Genomic DNA, 22,297 nt, shown 5'->3' with positions numbered 1-22,297 from the left:
ACGTGACGCCTCTACCCTGCGCCCGCCGCGGAGCGCACGTGGCGGTGTTGACGCATGGAGGGCGGCGGCGGGGGGCGCAGCCCCGGTCCCAGGCCGGCGCTTGCGCTCCGCGGGGCGCTGATGGCCGCCGGCGGCGGCAGCCGGCTCCTGGCGGCGCGGTACAGGGAGCCCGGGTGAGCGCGGGGCCCGGGCCTGCTCGCCCGGGGAGGCGGCGGGAGGCTCGGCCCGCTCCGCTCCGCTCCTGGCTTGCGGGGGAGGCCTGCGGGGCCGGGCGCGGGCCTTCGGGCGCTCCAGGTGTGCGCTTTGCGTTACTGAGCACCGCCTTGGCGCTTTCCAGTCGGAACGGCCTGGCGCGACTGTGCGCCAGCAGACGCGCGCCGCTGGTATGGGGGCAACGGGGCAAATGCTAGTGACAAATACGTGCAGCCTGACGAAAGTAAGCTATCACAGTTACTTTGCCAACAGACCACGCTTTATTTTTTTCGGGATGTGCGTACAGGCCGGGGTTTTAAACCCCTACCGCATCTGTAGCGCTTTGGGGGCCCATTTCACAGGGGTGGTTTCTCGAGAACAGGGGTCAGTTGTGCAGATAACCACCAAATAATAGCACGTCACAGAAGAGTTGACGCTTTTCGTAGTAAAGCTCATGGTGGTTCTAGTTCCCGTGTTCTCAAGTCTGTTGTTTTTTATTTGCAGTGATGATAGTCTCTTCGTGTACGATTGTGTCAATGCGGAGAAGAAGACCTTGGGAAATAAAGGGTGAGAAAATCTGCTCAGGCAATCTGCTGTTTTCTTAGAGGGTGCGTCTCCTCCTGAGGTTATGTGGCAGTGGAGGTAATAAAAGAAAGTCACGGGATGACTCCTTGATCAGGTGGTAGCTAGGTTGCTTTTGCTACCCCTGATGGAGATCTATGTATGTATTTTTTTTGTTTATGTTTCATCTCAGAGGGGAGACTGTACACTTTTTTTTTTTTTTTTAAGAGAGACACCAGTAGTATAATCAGTGATTCTGTATGACTCTTCTCGGTCAAGATATTTATGGAAAAATACTGCATTTTTTATTAGACCATCTAAGGCAGAAAAAAACCCCACAAACCAGTTATCTTACTCCCCGTTCAGGTCTACTCTCTAAGTCACGAGATTTCAAAACCCAAAAAAATCTTAGTTTAAATTTAGCCACTGGACATTGTTTTACCTGTAGCTAGTTTTACTGTTTTCCCTTAAATTTGTATCAGGATCTGCTAGCACAAAACCTGGTGTGTTTTTTTTAAGCAGGTAATGATACAGGCTTAGACCTTATATCAGTTTCCTTTTTCTTGGCTTTTTTTCTTTGCATTAATGTTCAAGCTGGCTCAACATTTTAAGCACAAGTACAACTTTTAGCATTGTACTTTTTTCTTCACGTTCCTCCTTGGTGGTGTGAGAACAACCTTCTCTTCTTAAGGAGTTCAGTAACTCTCAGGTTGTGAACAGTTGTTCCCCTTCTCTCTATTAGGCAGGATGGAAAACCAACTGATAAAGGAAGTGATGACATCCTAGCTTTTGCCTTCTCCCCATCAGGAGAGTATTTTGCCTTGACAGATGACAGCAAACGTCTGATTCTGTTCCGTACAAAGCCTTCCTGGGAATGTGTTAGCGTCAGGTAAGGAAGCAGGATGTTGCACGTCACTTTGTTGTGGAGTTATGGCCGATTAATTTAGAGTTATAAAATAGTAGTACTTGGGATGTTGCCATGTGTTAGCACTAAGCTTCCTCTTTTTTTTTTTTTCCCTTGTACTTGCTCAAACAAATTTGATGTTCTTGGGAATTCAAAGATATTTGTCACGAAGTGATGTGTGGTATGCCCCACACCAAGAATGGGAGTGCAGATGTTTATATCATTGGCCAAGGAAACGATAACTTTTTTTCTTATTCCAAAAGACAGTATTTGCATTTTTAAGAACTGAAACTTTACCCATTGCTAGTGAATGCTACGGTTGGGCTTGTAAGAGTGATACTGAGCAATTTAGTGAGTGCACTGTCCGTTTCTGTTGATTTGGAGGAGAAGATGTTTTGGGGGAGTTTGTGAACTTTCTTAAAAGCATATCGTTAGAGATGCTGCCAGCTGTTTCCCTTCCATAATATGGTCCTCTTGAGAAAACAGTCTGCAGCTGTCCACCAGAGGTCCTCCAGTTACAAGTTTTCTGCTGCTGCTTGTGACAATTGTCTGTAAGAAAGAGGACCATGAAGGACTTATTGAGAAAGTACCTCAGCATGTGATGTCTCTGCTTCTGGTGGTCTCTGACAAATGTGAGGCCCTGGTTGCAAAACAAAATGGAGTCTCTGTCAGCTTGGCTGTGCATGCAGGGTACATGATGGACCTTTGGTGGGTTAGCCAATGTTGTAGTGAGTAAGTAATCACTGACAAAACCAGAAATGGCAAATTCTGTTCATTCTGTGTTCTGTCTTCCCTGCTGCCCTGCCCTGTGTGTCTTGCCCATAATATGCCATTGGATAATTGATGTTTCAGTTTTCTGCTAAAAGATCAACTAGGACCACAGCTAGATTTTTTGGGAACGTCAGTACCTCCTATTAGGAAACTGGGAATACAGGCAAAAGGGTGTCTGCATGAAAAAACGAATGCCGAAGTTGAGCTATGTAACTTGCGTCAATGTTTTGTGGCAAGCTGTATAAAAGGTTTCACGCAGTGCTAGCTTTTGTAGTCAGCTCATTTCAAACAAGGGGAACTTTTGAATCTTTGTGTTTTAAGATCAAAAACAGTATAATGAACTTGGAGCAAGGCTTTTTCTTGTTGGCAAGGTAACCTATTTTGAAACTGTGCTGCCTGAGCCTGCAATGTGTTAGCAGCCATTCTTGTCCTATACATTCTCCCATTGTTACGGTGTTCCTTTAAACAGTCGCTAAAAAGTGTTAGCATTTCTGTCTTCCTACCTGAAGTACAGTATATTGTTCTTTTGACTCCAGATGGTCACAAAATTTCAGAGTAGGTGAACAGAAATGTCCATCCCTATGATCCCCAGTGTCCACAGTGCTATGTTAACACACAGGACATAGAGCGGTTTGGAAAAGAGGTGTTGTGAAAAGAAAAGAATAACAGTAATAACAATAGCTGTTAAGTTGCAGATGTATTCTCCAGACCAAGTGATTAAACCTTTTTTAAAACTTGTTTTCTGACATATATGGTCCTTACATTTATCTGAAAAATTGTAAGAAAACCATTACCTGCTACACTGGCAACTGGAACTATTAAGATACTGGCAGATGATGAGGGAAAGTCAGAGTTCAAGTTCAGGGCTTTGTCTGAACAAGGTACCCTGAGCCTGTGGCTCTCTGACTCTGGATGCGAGGAGGAACAGTCCTTGAGGCTCCCAAGGAAGGGCTTCCTTTTACAGTATGAAGTGGCAGCTGGAGAAGTAGTTTCAACACAGTTTTTAGATGTGTTGCTGCAAAGGACTTTTACTAGAAGAACTCCTACCTTGTCTTCTCTTTTCTATGTGTTTAACTTGTATTTTTATGATGAAGAGTGCAAGAAAGCCTACCAGCTTTCTTTAGAGTACTGGCAGGCTGCCTAGGCAAATGGTCTGTTGAGAAAGTACCTAAGCAAAATGCAGGCATGCAGCTTTAATGGTCTCTCTATTTTTTTTTTCCCCACCCCCCCATGTGTTTGCTATTACATAGTTCAGTCACGTAATAGGTCTCAAAAGTGCTATTTTGGCCCCATACCCTCCCTTAACATTATTCTCATTGCTGCTATTTCTAGAATGTTGCATCTGAGAGCTTTTTGTCCAGTCTCTTGGTTGGTTTAACTGGGTCTGAATCCAGACTTGCTGAAGCTGCCATCCAGAGTTGTTCAAACTGTGCCGTTTTTCTTTCAGGTCTGTGAGCAGGAGATGCACTTCTCTGATTATTACAGCTGCAGAGGATAAGATTCTGGTTGCAGACAAGTCTGGTGATGTCTATTCTTACTCAATAACAGAACCCCAAGCAGATGGAAAACTTGAGCTGGGTCACTTGTCTCTGCTATTGGATGTGGTAAGTACGTGCCTCCATGTAGTTAGTGTACAAACCTGCATTCCAACTTGTGTTTGGGTCTTTCTTTGTTGCTCTTGTCTCAGATCTGGGAGTTCTTTTTTCAGTGTTGCTTGTATTAGTGAGCAAAAAAGTTACTGTCATAAAGATTTATTCTTCCATTGTCGGTGGAAAAGTGTGGCTTAATGTTTGCACCTGCCATTCAGAGTCAGGAGAAACAGATAGTCTACTTATCTTTTTTTCTCCCGGTCGAGAAGAATTATATGAAAACAAGCATTGAACTACTGGGCACTAAAACTCTCCCTTTACCAACAGGCACTGAGTCCTGATGACCGGTATATCATAACTGCAGACAGAGATGAGAAGATCAGAGTCAGCTTGACAAAGGCTCCTTATAATATTGTATCCTATTGTCTGGGACACACAGAGTAAGTTCATTGTGTGCAAAAGTTATCGTGTGCAGCTCTTCACTGTGCCTCAGTGGATGAAGTGGTCATCTCAAATCATATTAAACAACAGCTAGATCTATGTTAGAATCATAGAACGGTTTGGGTTGGAGGGAACCTTTAAAGGTCATCTAGTCCAACCCCCCTGCAATAAACAGGGACATTTTCAACTTGATCAGGTTGCTCAGAGCCCCATCCAGCCTGACCTTGAATGTTTCCAGGGATGGGGCATCTGCCACCTCTCTGGGCAACCTGTTCCAGTGTTTCACCACCCTCATCATAAAAAATTGCTTCCTTATATCTAGTCTAAATAAACCCTCTTTTAGTTTAAAACCATTACCCCTTGTCCTATTGCAACAGACCCTGCTAAAAAGTCTGTCCCCATCTTTCTTATAGGTCCCCTTTAAGTACTGGAAGGCTGCTATAAGGTCTCACCAGAGCCTTTTCTTCTCCAGGCTGAATAACCCCAGCTCTCTCAGCCTTTCCTCATAGGAGAGGCGTTCCAGCCCTCTGACCATTTTTGTGGCCCTGCTCTGGACCCACTCCAACAGGTCCATGCCTTTCCTGTGCCGAGGGCTCCAGAGCTGGATGCCGTACTCCAGGTGGGATCTCACCAGAGTGGAGTAGAAGGGCAGAATCACCTCCCTTGACCTGCTGGCCACAAGAGACTCCAGGGCCTGGAGACTGTTAGTTCAGGATGGAGGCTACCTTAGTCTTAGGAAGGGAAGTCTTAGGAAGTCTTTGTGGTTTGAACAGATGCTTATCTAATGGCATCTCAAGGCAGAGCTCAGACTTGGAGGTTCTGTGGTAATACAAAAAAACCCAGCTGTATCAATAGGAAGGACAGAGCACTCTTTCTTCCTGGACATTAGACTGCAGTGAGCTAGAGGCTGCAAAATAGTCCCATAAAATAGATTCAAGGAATCACACTTCTTGAGCTTCGCGCTTCATGTAGCTGAGAAAAGGGACCTGGTGTTTTTCTTAAGATTGGTTCTGTTGCTATGGGCAAGTACACTTAGGCAAGTAGAAGGATCTGTGGAAGGTGGATCATAGGGGATATCCCTGTGGAAAGATGATGTACTACTGTGTTATGAAGTCTAGTAAAATGCAGGGTTCGCTCTGCATAAAAACAGGAAGGATGATCTTTCCCTTCCATTCCTTTCTCCTCCATTCTGAAGTGAAGGTCCTGCTAATTACAGTGATCTGAAGAGCAGAAGGCAGCAAAGCAACCTGCTAGCTATGCTGATGTGATTCAGATGTGCTCTGACTTGCTCGGAGACCAGTAGTTCTTTTGGTACAGGAATAGGGGTTGTTTTCTAGCCAGTTTATCAGGACTTCCTTTTCAGCCTACAGGAGGGACTGTACTTTCCCTTTTCTTCCCAGTAGTCCTTTTCCCATGAAGAAGACTCAGGTAGCAAGTAGACTTCTAAAAGACTTTTCCCTCTACATTTTTCTGCTTAAAATGTCTATCAGTTGTGGTATTTTCAAAGTCTCTTGACTTTGCCTTCCACCTCTGTGTGTTTTTTGTGGGATTTTGGAGTTTGTTGTTGTTGTCGGTTGTTAGGGTTTTTGGGTAAGGTAGGGGGGTTGTGCAAGTTTTTTTTTTGTTTGTTTGTTTTTTGTGTGGCCACTGCTACATTTTGAAGTCCACAATGACAAGGTAGCAGAGGAGAGCTGACCCTGCATAGGGTGGAGAATGCACGTAATTCTGCTTGTCTGGCCGCTGAGTTACTTGGGCATAACAACACCCTTCCAGGCACGTTCTTCAATAAGATGATGCAACATGGTGCAGACAACACACTGTATCAGAAACAAGAGTTAAAGAAAGACTGTGTGACTGGGGAACTTGAGATAGGGGTAGCAACCTATCTAAACTTGCCCACCGAAGTGTTTTAATAGAGCATTTACGACACATTAATTTAGAGTGTCTGTCTGATTTTAATAACATCATTTGGTAGTCTAACCTGTGTAGAATTCGCATAGTATAAAAGCAAAAGACTACTCATGTTAAAGATCTAGTAGTCTTTGATCAGGTCGGTTTCTATAGCATATTTACAGAGCCATGTCTGATGTTTCCACCTACTGTGTACACAGTTGTACTTTCTAATGAATAGAACTTGCATCTGCACAAAGAGTTCATTAGTGGCTGCAGAGTGGAAAGGCACTTAGTGTAAATTGATTGAAATATATTTAAAAATTCAATTTTTAAATTAGGAATGAATAAGCAAAGGATTACATGAAGCAACTATAATTGTCTTGTTTCACGCTCCTGGATTTTCTTCTTTCAATGGGGTGCACAGTGATTCTTGCTGGATCTATTATGCCTGCACATACCTGCCATTATTGCTTTGTCACGAAAGTTTGTATTACAGTGACCAAATCTCTTCCTTCTATTTTTTTTTTTTTTCTCTTTCTTTTTTTAATGGCCTCAAACTTATCCCCATTTTCAAAAGCAAGACTGTCCCACTCAGGTAATGTTCTGCTCAGGCCACTATGTTTTAAGTTGCTGAGCTCTAAGATAATAACGGATTTCAGAAGTTCAGGTCCTCATTGCTCAGCAAAGACAAGTCATGGTAGACACACCAGTATTACGTACTTCTGAAGAACAAGGTTTCTGGCTGAATGTAGACACTGTTGGTAAATTGCCACATGCTTGTTTTAAAATTTTGTAAATATTGCTTTTGAGTGATCCCCAACTGTGATCAGAGAGATGTGGTGCTCTGAAAGCTGAGTCATCACTGTTGTGTTTTAAAAGCATCTGTTGATTCATGTTTTTCACCTGCATCGTGAGTTGAGAAAGGGGAACATGCTACCCGAGTAAATCTGTCTCCATTGGCATATTTTGGTCTAAATGGCAGTGTTCTCAGTCGGGAAGAAGTCAATAGAATTCCTTGAGTGCAGATGGAGAAATATTTCTTTCTATTAAGTAGAAAGTCAGTAGTTTGTGTAATATATATGCTATATTAAGTACTGTAGACATATTTTTTTCTTCCTCCTAATTAGCTTGATGTGGAGAATCTGTTTATTATAAGGTTCTCTTTAAAACTGGTGTTTTCTCTTACTGTGTGTTTAAAGACCAGAGTGTCATGCAAGAGAGTTCAACTTCTGACTACTTTCCCTTTAGGTTTGTAAGCAAAATACTTGTAATACCCAACTATCCTGATCTGATGTTGTCAGCTTCTGGGGTATGTATTGCAATTTCTTCAAAAAAAGTATTTTTCTTGAAAATTTAGATTCTAAAACCATTGTTTGCTTGTGTTTCCCCCAAGTTTCTTGGGATACTTGGAATGATCTCTCATGGTTTACAGCATACCCTCTCTCTCCCTCCTTCCACCCCCTTTCTCAGCTTTCTGTTCAGTGTTCAGCCACTCTATTGCTAGATCATATAAGAGCCGCTTACTGTGTTTACAGCAAGGCTAGCTTCTTATTAAGATCTTTGGGATGGAGAAATTGCAAAGTCCTCAGTATTTCTTAAACATTAACTCTTACTTCGGAGCACAGACGAACTTCAATCATTGGGCTATTAAACAACTTGGAAGCGAATGGGTATTATGCCAGCCTGTCATGATAATAGATGCCTTGAGAATGAATGGCCTTAGAATGACAGATTTTTTTAGAGCTTTTAAGATGAGAAAATTGTTCCCTCTGCACCCTCCCACTTGCTTTCCCCTGTGAGACTTGTTCTGAGTTATGTCCTTGTCTGTATGTCCTCATAGTACGTCCAGTGCCTGTTGTGTAGAGATTGCAGTGCAGTGCTACACAATGCTTGGATGAGGACTGAAGAAGCGAGTGCTCCCTCCTTTCCCTCCCCCAGCCCTTTTCTTAAGTTGATGACATCCTGCTGTCATGCCAGACCTGTACAGAGTGAGTAGACGCAGTTGGCCTAAAAGAAGGGAAACTATATTCTTTGTTTCCCAGACTACCAAAACTGTGTAGGAAACAAATAATGTTTTCTGTGAAGTTGTGAAGATCATAGTAATTCTTAGCATTTGGTTTCAGCTGCTGTTCTTGTTTCCCTAAGGCTCTTGTCTCTCGTTCCTCCAATTCTTTAAGCAACTCTAGTGTTAGTGCTGTGTGTGGCTGTATTTCATTCTTAGCAAATGCTCTTTGATGACTCTGTTTTTCCAGAGAGGTGTTTAGCTTCTCTCCAGGAGGTTACTAAATCAAATGAGAAATTTGGGTGATAACAAGAGTAGGGGCGGAGAAGGGCAACCTGAAAGAATTGCCATTAAAATGCTGAGCACGTGTATTACTGTGCTATTTGAGACGGACTTGAAATGTACTCCTCCAGCTACCCAATTACCACTTCAAAAGGAGAATTAAAGTTAGCGTGATTGAATAATTTAGAATGGAGGGGGAAAATTATGTTAATTAAAGTGCTTTATCTGCAATTTGAAGTCTTAACTAAGTGACTGTTTAGAAGCTTCTGTGGGAAGCTCTTCAGGGAAATAGGATTTAGCTTAAGGCCACGAGTGGCCTCTCTTTGCCTGAGGTGCTGTTAGTAATAGACTTTTGTTTGCTTACGACTGTCCAGGACTTGACTCTGAGACTTTGGGAGTACAAAAGTGGCGAAGAAGTGTACTGCTGTCATCTAAGTAGCATCTGTGGGCCTGAGACAACCAAAACTGACCAGGTACGCCCATGTGTGTCAGTGCTTTTGCTATACTCCTGATCCTTGTGACTCTCAAACGTGTTTGTTGCTTTTTGTTTAGGAATGCCTCCCTTCTGTCGGTGGGTTTGGAAGTTATGTGAGACCTAGAAACTGTTATAACAGCCTGGGATTTCAGGAAAGGAAGAAAGTCCCTGAAATCCATTCCTATGTCTTGTGTGCATTTCTAAAGAGTGCCAAGCAGTGACCAAAAGAAGCTGTTTGTAATTCTTCCCAAATACAAGTTCTGCACACTGGACAAAGCCTTCACTTGAAATTTTTTCCAAAAACACAGGTGCCTTAGTCTCTTAGCCAGAAAATATCTTGTAACACTGGAAAGATCTAAAAATTCACTCATTTTTTAAAATGCGTAGAATTTCAAGTGTTAAAGTTGCAGTTTATCTGAGCAAAAAACAGCTGTGTAACATTTGTAACCAGTCACCTGCAATAGTACTGCCTTGTGGAATGAAAACACTGGGCTTGTTCCTTTGAGTTGTTCTGAAGCTGGGCAGTGTCCAGAATTAAAATGTATGAGTCCTATGTGAAAACTGAATACCCCAGGAGCTCTCCTTAGCTTGCAGCCTGTACATGAGTGGTGTCATGCATACATGTTTGGGGTGCTACCATGATTTGGGATGCTAATCTGATGTGAGCAGCAGTTCTGGTAGTACTTGATCTCTGGCTTTGTTCTTGTCACGTGAATTGGCACACGACCTATTAGCAGTGAAACAGCACTCGTTCTTGTCCCTGCTGTGTACATCACATTAAGCCAGTTGCTAATCTGTTGGGTTGTTTAAGAGTTGTTCATCTTACCACCATCCTGCTGGGTGTGTTTTTCATGTGAATCACTAAACACGCTTCTTTCTCTGAAGGCCACAGCGGTCTCCCAGTTGTTAGGTGACTGGGAAGCCTGTAGCCATGCATGGCTCTTGAGGCAAATCCACTGCAGAATTCGTATCCAGGCTGAAATCGAATTGAAAAGTTCTGTCTTTCCTCCCTTGTGTTTTGTTGTGGTTTTGACTTGTCGAAGTGTGATGTGCTCGGCCTCTCCCAGCAGTCAGGAGCCATTCCTGGGGATCTCAGAGGTTCTTTGCTGTCCATGTACGTCTGGCCGGATCTTGTTAGTGGGAAAGTATTTTATCTTTGTGTTCAAAAGTAGCTAATGTTTGTTGAAACAAAGTGGTTTGATGGCAATTGAATCCATGTCTGCAGTAATGTTGCAAGGCATTTCTTTTGGAGGGAAGAATGGTTTTATTTTAAAATACCTTGCCTTCTAGCTTTATTGGGTCATTCAGGACTAGTAAGCAACTAGCTGTGAAGTGGGGAATCCTATTATCAATTTACAAAATGCTACTTGTTGCTTAGACTGGCTTAGCATTTAGTGAGATAGCTTGCATGTAAATTAACAGTGCTTGATCTCACACTGAATCCTAACTCTGTTGCTTATAAACAAGTTTATCAAAAAATAGTATTAAACTATATAATAAACCTTGAATGTAGCATTGGATAAACTAACAAATGTTAGAGGAAAAAAACTTGTTGCTGCAAGCAGGAACTAATTTAAAAAATAATCTCCAACTCTCTTAGAATGTTTTTGAATGCTTTTGAATGTAGTTTAGTATACTTGCCTTGTCTCCTAACACACCTGATAAAGTCCCTTCCATAGGATGCTCTTTATGCTGATGGAGTCTCTCAGTGGAAATTTGGGGTGCCCTTTGACTGTTTGGGGTGTCTCTGTTGAGCTTCTTTACCTTGGCATGCGTAAGCCATGACAGAAAGGGAAAACCCACAAAGCGTGGGTTAAGGAATATAACACAGCAGTTAATGAACTGGATTCCTGCAGTGTTCTGCAGTTCTTTTATCCATTGCCAGATCTGTCTCCTAACAGTGGTCTTGGAAGCTTCGGGCTGACTCGTTCCTTGAATCTGTGAAATTCTGCTTACTGCCCACTCTTACAAAGCATTTTAAAATATGTCTCTGATGACACTAAATTTGTACAATGCTTGAGGGGTGCAGAAAACTCAGTTGACTTCCAGAGTTTGTGCATACTTGGAAGAGTGATCAGGCAGTGTTCCAGTGATTACAGACAGATAAATGACAGATTTAAACCTTAATGCAGTGCATTGCCACCTTTGTGCTGTGTTGCTACACAGCTGTCAGTATGTACTTCTTTCAGAACAATTAATGTCTCAATGGCCAACAGGACCAAAGGGGAAAGGAGACTTGTGTTTTGCTGGCATCAGAGTTCTAGAAATGCCAGAGATGACGTCTGGTGGTAGTATTTAGTCGTGCTGTGCAGCCAGGAGTATCAAAGATCATCTTCACAACCTAGTGTGACATCTATAGTCTGAATTTAAGGGAACAGTCTCTCGAGTCAGCACTTTGTAGGTTCTAACTAGCACACTGTCTGCAAATGACTCTGGCAACCAAAGATCAGATGGGGATAGAAGTGTGTTTTCTTTTCTTTCACGTTGCATTTCATTGTTACCATCGATAACCACTGTGAATGCACTGAAGCTTGGAACACAACTCGAAGCACAATGATAATGGAATCATCAGTAATAGTGGGTCATGTGAGCACATAAATGTGGGCTTATTTTGCTTGGCAGATGATGAATATATGTGTTTTGGGAATGTAGGAGTGTTTTTGAGCAGTGTAGCATTGGTTTCAGCTGATGGGTTGCACATCCTCAGTTCACTTTCCCACTAGAATGGGAGTAATTCTCTAATTTTGTAGTGCTATATAAATATTTTTCCTGCTTTGGAGCTTTCACCTCATCTGATCCTCTTGGCAGCAGAAGCTTGTTTAAAGTCCAGAACATGAATTGCACAACTCTACCCCAGTGCTCCAGTATATTATTTTTTCATAGGGTCACCTCTTCTCACAGATGACAGCAAAAGTTAATTTTAAGGTGTTGGCAGGCTGATAACAGTGTCGTATAGATGCTGAATAAGTTCAGAGTATCAAGTGAACATCTGTTTATCACAGACTGTTCTTGTAGCTCTTCTTTAAGTTAACTGATTTCATAGGCTTGTCCTTGAGCAAGATACTACTCTGGGGCTTGCATTCATTTTGCTGATTGTTAACTTCTCCACACATGGAAAGGAAAGAGCTTGCAAAGAACATGCATTTTCTTGTCTCTGTCCAGCTGTGAATAACACTTGGTTCAAATCAAGAAAGCCTCCTCCTCCCTCCCCCAGTGAGGGTGGGGGAGAGCTGCTGCATACTTCCAAGTTCACAGAACCCTTTGTCTCTCCGACAAAGCACTTCAGCTGTGTAGGTGGGCACTTCCCATCGCTGCACTTGCCCTGCATGTTTGTCATGAGACAGGCAGAGAGGCAGAGCTTTGTTATTAGAAATAAACGTCACAGTTTTGTGGCTTTTTAATACATGTATCTCTTGGCTTGTTCCCTTAAATGTCTAAAGAACCACTGGTGGTTTACGATAGGAGCTGTCAGTTCTACTCTAAAGCTGTGGTGTAAATGGCTCCATGCTGCAATAACTACATTTAGACGTATTAGCTAGAGAGAACATTTCTGATTCAGCCCATTCATCCTACCCTGGTATTTGGAACTGTAGGCATTTTTTATGTCTGTGTTAAACAGGGGTTGTGGGTCCCAATGCTAAATATGGACAAACAACTTTGTGTTTCTGCAGAGTAGCAAGAGATTAGTCCCCTCTGTTCCCATGAGCTCTGAAAGATATCATCCTTTTGATAAAGTGCTCCTCTTCAGTCCAAAGAGGCAATCGAGTGTGTCAGTGAAAAGTGTGTGCATGCTGTTCTTCTTGCTTCCCCCGCCATGAGGTTGTATCACACAATGGATTTTGTTTTTTCTCATGTGCTGGAGATGCACTGTGTAACACTGGTTTTCAGCTATATTTATACCATTACTTAACTTTCTTTCCTGCATTTGGTTTATCTTTTAGTAGTTGCATCATGTACTGTTGCCAAAATAGTTAGCTTCTGGTATTGAACTTGTTGACTTGAATGTTTGGAAGCTGTACAGCTTGTTTTGCTTTCCTACATTGATTGCAAAATTCTGAAACAAGCACCCTGACAATGCCTGTACATCAGCTGGTAGCCCAAAGGGTAAAACCCCGTGGTTACACCCAAATTCAGCTTAACCTGGTGAACCAGAGGTTCTACCCAGTGACCAGTGTCGTGTTAGGGAAAGAGGTGAAGGCTGAAAAGGAGGTAAAAGGAAAGAGGACTTGAGGATGCATCTGAATTCTGCCAGCAGAGTGTCAAGATGTATTTTCCCTGCCCTGAAGGGAATAACTCACTACTTCTCTAGTAGGAAGGTTTTATTAATCAGAAGTGCTGGTGTTATCGCTACTTATAAAGTATACTTGAGAACAAGCCTTTTGCCTTTGCAGTTTCGTCTTTCACGTTATATAACAGCTACTTTTGAAAAAGTACCCTAGGGCATCTTCTTGCAGTGTCTCTGCTCCTCCCAAGTTCTTACTTCCCACTCAAGGAGCCTCAAATCAGTTGTTATATATTTCAAGCAGTATGGTTTGTGCAGCAAAGGTATTTTTCTGATTCTCTCCGAAATAAAACTATATATCTCCTAAACTAGGAGTGTGGTGTGGGGTTTGTTGTTGGGTGTGGGATGTTTGTTTGGTTAGTTTTTAATGAGGAAAATGGCCTCAGGCAGTCTTGCCTTGTTCTTCAGAACATGTTTTCTGTAAAGTGGTATGGCTTCACCCAGACACAGGTTGAAAAAAGAGACAACGCAGCAAGGGTATTAGCGATGCATTACTATCTTTTCTTTTTTTTTTTTTTTTTTTTTTTTAACAAACATAACAGCAGCTAATGGCTTGTGTTTATAATCTCTAAGCTGCTAGTGTGATACCCTGGTTGAGCAGGCTTAATGTTGATGTTTTTGCCATTAGCATTACAAGAGAAAATGTTTGCAGGTGGTGTACTTTCCCTTCATCTGTTAGTTTGTCTATTAAGAGTAGTTCACTAAAACCTTTGCATTTGATCTCTGTTTGGATGGCTGTGAAGGGAGAAGTGTGGAAAACTTCATAAAACAGCAAACGCTAGTACAAAAATATACTTGACGGCAGTTTAAAGGTAATTATTTTGCTTAACTTGCTGTAAATTAAGACATCTGCTAAATTTTAAAGGCTAAGACGTGAAATGGAATGTGAATTTTCTGCTCATAAATGGTCTTAACTTACAGGAACATTTCTTTCTCTTTTCCTAATAGAAATACCCTGTGTCAAGAATAACCTACTGCTGTCAAGGTGGTTATGTTGCCATTCTATGTGACTGGTAAGAATAAATGGAATAATGGCTAAAATCATCACAGCTCCTGCAAAGGCAAGAGCAGTTTTCCCTGCTGGCTCTCCTGACTTTCCCCTAGCCTGCAGTACTTGGTCCTGTGGGTCTCCGAACATCCCAGGCATGCCTGTGGCCTCATAGGGAGTCTCTGAGTCCTTACTGTACTTGCTCTGAGTGCAGGGGTGAGTGCGAGGATTAGCCGGTTTAGTTAAATTTTGCAGACTTTGTGATGCCTTTCCCTCATGGGAGGAGACGCAAGGCTAGGATGCACGAGAGCCCTGCTCGGTGCTCAGGATGTCGCCATAAATCACTGTGCCTGACTGTGTGTTTTGGGTCCTGTTTTGTTCAGGGTGCTGTGGCGATGGAGCAGCCAAACTTCTGTTACCATATTCTGCTCCTGTAAATGGGTTTGGCCATTCTGTTTAAAACCACAACATTGCTTCACTTTAAAACTGTGGAGCGGCAATGCTGATTTTTGAGTTCAAATGCACATGCTTGCGTAAGGAGAGAGCGTTCGGGAGCTGAAGGGCCTAAGCACTGAGGAACCTTACAAATCCAGCTGGTGGGGAAATGTCTTGTGGGGATGGACAAGCCCTCTTCCCCTCTCTTTCCACAGCACCTTAAGCCTGCCAAGGAAGCTGTTCTTCCTGACAAAAGCTCGCCAACAGGAAAGGAAGAGATTGCCAGAACTGCCTTGTACAGTGAAATCGGCAATCTCTCCCCTCAGTGGACTCACTCTTCACCAGAGCGAGAAGCCTTAGCTGCTTCCCATCACGCCTTCTGCATGGGCATCCAAACTGGCCCTGGAAGGAGAAGCCATGTCATCTGAGGGCTGGGCTGTGCTCTGCGTCAGGCTTTTATTTCCAGCTCCACAGCCCAACGTTTCTAAACGGTGCTGTCATGTGGAGCTGGTAGGCCCCTCAGGAGGGAGCTGAGGTGTCCTGCCTGGCACACTGGGGACCTGTCTGAGGGAGGTTAGGAAGCTCCGCACGTAGAGGCTGTGGCTGTTAGAGGAGTGAGTGCTGATGGGGGAGGTGGAGACGAGTGCAGTGCTGGAATCCTGTTCTTCAGCCGTGTCAAGGTTTCCTGGCCCTCTCATTCCCTCCTCCCCTCCTCAGCATGTAATTCCTTTCCTGTTTTATTTTGCCTGGTGCTCAGCTACATATTCCTTCAAGTGAAGCCCTGTAGGCCAGCGTGGTATGATGCAACATTCCTTACATAAATCCTTAGCAATCCTTACGAAATTCCCTTTACTACCTTTCCTTTAAAAAACAAAGGCAGCGTTGACTGCCTTTTCTTTCATATAACACTTGAAAAGCCATTTGTCGTGTTAGGTGTTTACAGCTTCTGCCTCAGATCATGTAAGCAAACTGCACTTGAAGTGCTGGAGTATTTTTTGCAATTCCTCATGACTTTGCTTTAGCTCCATTTGGAATTAGAGTGGGTGTTTGTAGTTTGCTGTACAAGTGACGGCTGTAGGTGGATTTGGTAATAATGGTAATTAAGTTTTTCCTCTCAAAAGTATTCCCACAGTCTACGTCTTTCAGCTTGATGCCATTGCCCAGCAGCTAGTTTACAGACAGCAAATCTCTTTGAAACATAAAGGTTGGGACATTGCATTTGAGGAAACGGGAGATCTATGGATTTTGCTGGAAGACAATGAAGCTCCTCTTCAGTTGTACAGACCATGTGATGGACAGTGGAAGGTAGACACTTTTGTGACGCTAACATCCTGAATGTTTTGTGTTGTCTTGAGGCCATAACAAAAATGAAGTAAACTATGTTCCATGAAAGCTAAATGGCACACTTCTTTATCTGTGTCTTGAGATGGAGTAAAAGTCATGGACAGACATCTTGTTCTGCTTCTCACCTGGGTATAATGCAAAGCTGCTGAGAGCTTGTTATGAATACCAGTCTGTTCTCTGGTAAAGCTAACATCGGGTATAGCAGGATCAAGCAGAGTGATTGTCAGACGTTGCACTCAGTACTTTAAACCATTGCCTGTGCTTTCTGTATGCTACACTTGATTATTTAAAAAAAACAACCCACAAAACAACAAAATCCCTTTGTGGTTTGCTCAGGAGTGTTTTCCACACAGCCTGCCCTGTGCCTGGCTCTGAGGGATCCTTTGGGGGACAAGGCATTCTGGGAGCATTAAGGGGATTTTTTTTTTTTTTCACTGACAACAGGAAGTCAAATTTGAGGGATGTACTATCAAGTTCTCTGTAATAGCTTATTAAATGACTGGAAACTCACTTGTTATCCTTGTAAGTCCCCAGCTAATTATGGTATAGTTGTGAAGTGATTTTTAAATGAAACTTCTAAGTATGTTCTTTGACTCTTACATGTTCCTCGTGATATTCCTTTTCCTCACAGATTAGTAAGTGGGAATCCATTTTCTTCAAGCTGCAAAGCTTCCCCAGAAGGATGCCTAATCTCAGGCCAGCTTTCTATAGCAGTCCTGGAAAAAAGCAGCCTAAAAGAGATCATGGAGGGCTTACACTTGCTCTTCTTTCACTGTACTTGTCTGAGAGCTGTTGCATTTTTCAGTGTGTTGTGAAACATGAGATTGTTTATTATTCCCAAAATATCATGCAATGTTCCTTCTTTTCCTAGGCTGTAACTGAAGACAAAGGATTACAGAAGATGTCAAAATATCTTCAGGACAACTGGACAGTGTTTGAAGGTGAGAAATTTGGCCTAAAGGCCCAGGAAATGCAATTTTTAAAGCTAAAGTGTAAGATTTAGGAGCAGGATTAGAGTTTGGGTCAGTTCAGCTGGCTGTTAAAGTTGGTTAATCTTTCAGTTTCCTGTTTCATTACTCCATCTGGTATGGATGTTAGTGTAGATCATGAAGTGTGTTCAGGTTACTGTTATCATAAAATGATGTACATATTTATATCTGAATTGTAGCATTATAACTGTTTTACATAGGCACCTTATCACAGGGATGTATCTAAACAGAGCTGCTGGAGTCTGTCTTAACTGCTGTGATAGTGAATACTGTTTTTGTCGTCTTGTCTCTTAGCTGGGCGTGACACTTCATCAGAAGTACAGCGGAGATAGTAAGAATGCAATAGCCATGGGAGGAGCAGCTTTGCTGTAAAGACGGGCCATTTGGGTCCACCTTGGCAAGGCAGATTACGTGGAGCTTGCTGTGGCTGGAGGGTGTGACCCCGGATAGTATCATGGATGAAATTGATTGGTATCAGGGCTGGTTCATTTTGTTCTTGATTTGTGCCCCACCCCCAGTCTCTGGCTGAAAAATAATACATGGTTTACTAGTTCAGAAGCACCCTATGTTTCCAGGGTTTTTTGTATTTAAAAACTACCCAACTTTCTTTAGAAGCTGCAATTATGGCAGTGGTGGCTGCAAGGTAGAGAAAGGTGGCGGCATGTGCTAGTGGATGTCTTGTTACGTATTGAGAGTTGATTAATTGCAGTTTCCCTCCTGTACTTTGCTGGGAGACTGGGAACCTTCCTTAAAAAAAGGTGTTACAGTCCCCACTGGTCTTTCGGTCTGTTCTTGGTGGCCATATGTAAAGATGGAAGAGTTGCAGGAATGTGCAGTCTATGTAAAGTCTCCTTAATATCTAGTATTGGATGGCTTAGGGTGTAGTTGTCATTAAGTTGGTCATTAAGTTGGTACAGTCTTTGAAACCTAAGAGGAAGTTTGGAAGGGAGAGTGTTTGCATGTAGATGTTGCAGACTTGATAGTTACAGCCAGGCAGATAATTAGAAGTATGAGGTCTGAGTGAAAATGAGCAACAGACAAGTAAAAAGAGCAGGCAGGGGAAGAGGTTTTGAGCATAATTAGCCATTGTAGCAAATTACTGTGATACACAGTAGCCGGCTGTGCCTGCAGCTGGGAAAGGAGGACTGCTCAGATGATGGGGTCTATTATTGTTAATTAGTAAGGGGAGGCTCACTTGATGAGCATTTATTCCAGTGCATAATTAGTGCTTGAGAAGGTAGTTCTAAAAAAGGTAATCATTATATTGTTTAAACCCAGTCTTAATGCCTGCATATTGTCCTTTTCTAAACTTGTTTCACCTGATTGCTGACCCTGTAGGATTTAAGATGCACAGGTCAATCTTGAAGTACACATTGAACAGTTTGACATTCTGTTATAACTGATCCCAGAAAAAGATAGAGCAAAATTTAGTGCAGACTGATCGAGTAGAGAGTAGCATGGATATTCAAACTGACAGCATGCAATTTCTCCCAGGGCCAAAGGCCAATAAATTGGTTACTGTGTGAATGCAAGACCCTCAAAAGTAAGAGCGTGTGCTTTGCTGAGTACCGGCAAGGGAGAGTTGCTTTATTTGTCTACCAAGAAACAAAGGGATGCTGTATGTACATTACTGTGGAGTAGCACACTAGCTTCAGGACCAGACCCTAGCAAATACTAGATTTCCTTGCATTTGCCCTTTAAGATCAAGAATTTTTGGAGGTGGGAAAAGGTAGGAATACAAAAAGAAGTAGAAGTAACTGGCTTTGTCAGGAACCACTCTAACAATTTTTAGGAATGTGGACCTAGCCAGCTAATCTTATTCTGTATTCTGTACAGAAGCAATCTGATTGGGGTTTTTTGGATGGTAGTTAGTTCCCTGTTAAACTCATGTAACTTAGTCTTGGAGATGGTGTGATGAATATTACACTGAATTCACAGACAGGGTAACAGAACTATCAGAGTGAATATTTAGAAATGTGTATGTGCTGGAGGACATCATTGTTTGAAGTCTACTTCTTTGGGCTTCTTTTAAGTTAATACTCTAGGAGACAAGTCAGCTAAGCACAGTTAGGTAGCATATACCCTTTGCAGTGCTTAGGTCTTGGGGAACGACTCCAATGGGGTGTCTGGCAATAAGTTGCAACAGCAGTCATTTTAAAAACAGAAGCCTTGAAGTGTGCAAGTGTCCAACACGTAAAGAGAGCTCTGTGCCCTCCTTGCTTCAATGTCAGGTGCTTGCCTCTGTGTGAATTTTTTAGCCTAAAAACGGAGGCTATGTTTGGTTGTGTGAATGCAGGACAGATGCTTACCAACACAAATCAGGCTTACACAGTGTAAATGCTGATATTTAATGAAGTGGATACGACTACAGTAAATGCGTTGAAATGCCACTATCTAGAATTACAATACAGGAAGTAATTGGTGAAACCACTAAGGGAATTAACACTCGTGTTGTGTTCTTGCTTTGCACAATTGCAGGTTTTGTTGGCACTGAGAGCCACTACAGCAGTCTCTACAAAGTTTCATTTGATAACATGACTGCCTTCCTACAGAGGAAAGAGGAAAGGTTGCAGCAGAAAAAGAAAAGGCAGGATCTGCAACGTGGTTCGAATGGACAAACAAAAAAGATGAAGACTGAAGAATCATCACTATGACCCTGTTGTTAGCTTGCAACTTCTGCCTTGCTGAAAGGAACGGATCTAACTGCGGACTGTTTTTAAATGTAAAATGAATTATAGAAGAAGACTGATTTAAACTTTTATTCAGATTCAGGTTTTCAGGTAGCCTGATATGACAATATCCTGCTTGCAGCAGATAATGCATTTACAACATGCCTAAGCTTCTAGCAGCATACAAGTGTTAGCGGTTCAGTCCCAGTAATCTCTAATGCATGATATATGAATATTGGAGATGGTATTTTCCTTGAAACAGGATTTTCTTTTTGCCTACTGTGTTCAGGCTTTCTTCTTCAGGTGGAAGTGCACTGATTAAAGTTGATGTGGGTTTTTTGTTTGTTTCTTTTGGTTTTGCTTTTAACTTTTTGAATGTTCGTTAGTTAATGTTACTAACTTAGTGTACCTGGCTATGAGAAAGGGAATATAGCAAAATTCTTGCTGTATATGAAAGGTTTTAGCTGAGACTTCGTCATCTCTGTTTTTACCCTTTACCTTCAGTTTATATTATAGGGATTCTGCCTAGCTTCCAATCCATCGCTTCTTACTTGTGGCATATTTCTATAGGAAGAAGTGCAAAAATAGATTTTGTACACTGGAAAGTAAAAGTAAAATGTGTCAGTCAACTTTGTGTTATTGGAAGATCCTTCTATTGCAATATGATCCTAGTGTGTCTGTGAGAATGATTTGAGAGGCCTATGAGCAAAACTTGGAGTGCGTTCTGCTTCTTTCAACAAGAACTCTTTAATGTTGCAATTAGCCAAGAAATACATCTTTTTGAAAAGTTACCAGTAAGAGCCTTATGGGATCACTTGTCGCTTCATCACGGGGCAGAAGATATGCATTCATCTACCAGACGGCATCATGTCTATATGGAATATAATGTATTTCATAAAACCAGGTGTAGAAATCCGTACAATCCATTAAAAGTATTTAGAATGAGCCTATGAACCATGAATAGTCCTTTAGGTCTCTTTATATAGCTGTCCTCTTTGGAGTATCTGGACACTTAAAAATTTTGCACTCAAATTTTAGTTAGGCTAATGTGTAAGACATTGTTGAGATGCAGCTTGTTTTAAGAATATCGGGTATTCAGCAGTGAAGCAGAACTTGCTGCTTATGTCTGCTCAAAATTGCAGTCTTGTCCTTGTTTTGTGTCCCAGAGGCCACGAGTCTCTCTCGTGCTGTAGGACGTCATGTGGATTTTCGTATTCCTTCTGTCTGGAAGTGCCTCCTTAAGGACAGAGCATTGCATGCATTAGAACAGAGCTAGTCCTTCACCTCCAGGGTCTGATTTCTTTTGGTGTTTCCTTTTACGTAAAGAACCTTCTGCCTTGGCAAAGGTCTCTTTGGACAAGAATTGTGAAGTCTCAAGAGTAGTATTGTCTGTTCTGGTTAAAAGCCTCAATTCTGGCAGGAGCTGCCTTGGCATGCATAAAATGTGAAGTAGTTTCTACTCTGTGTACAGTTACATGACATAAGAATGCAGTGTTGCGTCCACAAAGATTATGGTCTCGTGTAGCAATTCATCCCCCTTCGTCCAATATCTGCATACCAGGGGTCTGAAGCATTGTGTTTGGGTATCACCAAATCAGTCAAGTGCTCCTGGATTATGCTGGGTCTTGGACAAAGGAGAACGTGGTAGGTAGGTATGTTTGGGCTTGATCAAGGAGTTTTACCCCCTCGGGTACAATAACCCTTTTATTAGAGGGTCCGCTGAGATAAATGGACCTGACTTTACATAATCTGGAGCAAAGACTTTTGAGCTGATGTGTTTTTCCGTCTTTCAAGAGAGTGCCTGAACCACCAGGCTGGCCTGGTGGAGTGGCTCACTGCCTTTCATGGCAAAGAGCTGGCCTAGCTTGGAGACCCAGCCTTAGGAGGGGGTTACTGTCTGAGCACCCCAAGTTCCTCAAGGCTCTCGTGCTACGTGGAGTCGTTGCCAGTTCCTAGGAGCTGGCTTGGGTTTCTTGATTTGTACTGTTGACTAGCGAGGATCACGTTCTCGTATGCGCGTTGCCCTCTCTGCTCTGGGAAGGTGGTGTCTGTCCTTAGCTACGCTCTATTAGAAGTAACTATTTCTGCAGTGCATCATTGTGTATGTGTACATATGTGATGTCATATAAATGGAGCAAATGCTTTCCTATATTTAGGTTGGGAATGTGGTAAAAGGCTTAAACATAGAGCTCAGATGCAGACGTGAGGCCCAGCTGCTTGGTTTGTTGACAGTTTGTAGCCTCCCCTTCTCCAGTGGAAGATGTTGAATGTCAGTAATAGAGCTCAACAGCAGGTAGGCAAGCTTCCTGGTATTTTGCTTACATCCCACGCTGAATAGAAGCTAGGATTACGAAACCCTGTAATTTCAGTCTTCTGAAGGACAGTTGCATGTGTGAGATGAAACAGTTTGATTGTATCTGGAGCAGTAAATACAGTAGTACAACACTGGTGATGCACGTTTTTCTTGGTCTTCAAGAAAG

At 42.4% G+C, this 22,297-nt stretch overlaps 1 protein-coding gene across 2 annotated transcripts; it reads left to right on the top strand.

Annotated features, from left to right (window-relative positions):
- The first annotated feature begins 3 nt into the window (after nucleotides 1-3).
- WDR4 (WDR4 tRNA N7-guanosine methyltransferase non-catalytic subunit) lies at nucleotides 4-20,446 on the top strand. 2 transcript variants are annotated; one of them, XM_087756920.1, is made up of 11 exons: nucleotides 4-173; nucleotides 697-759; nucleotides 1,496-1,642; nucleotides 3,876-4,032; nucleotides 4,345-4,457; nucleotides 7,600-7,660; nucleotides 9,010-9,108; nucleotides 14,341-14,405; nucleotides 15,937-16,120; nucleotides 17,031-17,100; nucleotides 19,627-20,446. In XM_087756920.1, exons 1-11 carry the CDS (start codon nucleotides 55-57, stop codon nucleotides 19,800-19,802), a joined length of 1,254 nt encoding a protein of 417 aa, XP_087613046.1. In that variant the 5' UTR covers nucleotides 4-54; the 3' UTR covers nucleotides 19,803-20,446. The 2 variants fall into 2 exon arrangements, with proteins under 2 accessions (XP_087613046.1, XP_087613047.1); XM_087756921.1 differs by lacking the exons at nucleotides 14,341-14,405; nucleotides 15,937-16,120.
- The last annotated feature ends 1,851 nt before the right edge of the window (nucleotides 20,447-22,297 follow it).

Source organism: Nipponia nippon, unplaced genomic scaffold (assembly GCF_047370975.1).
Source record: "Nipponia nippon isolate SJK-2023a ecotype South Korea unplaced genomic scaffold, ASM4737097v1 scaffold_2, whole genome shotgun sequence".
NCBI classification, from domain to species: Eukaryota; Metazoa; Chordata; class Aves; order Pelecaniformes; family Threskiornithidae; genus Nipponia; species Nipponia nippon.
This window is presented reverse-complemented; position numbering and strand designations above follow the sequence as displayed.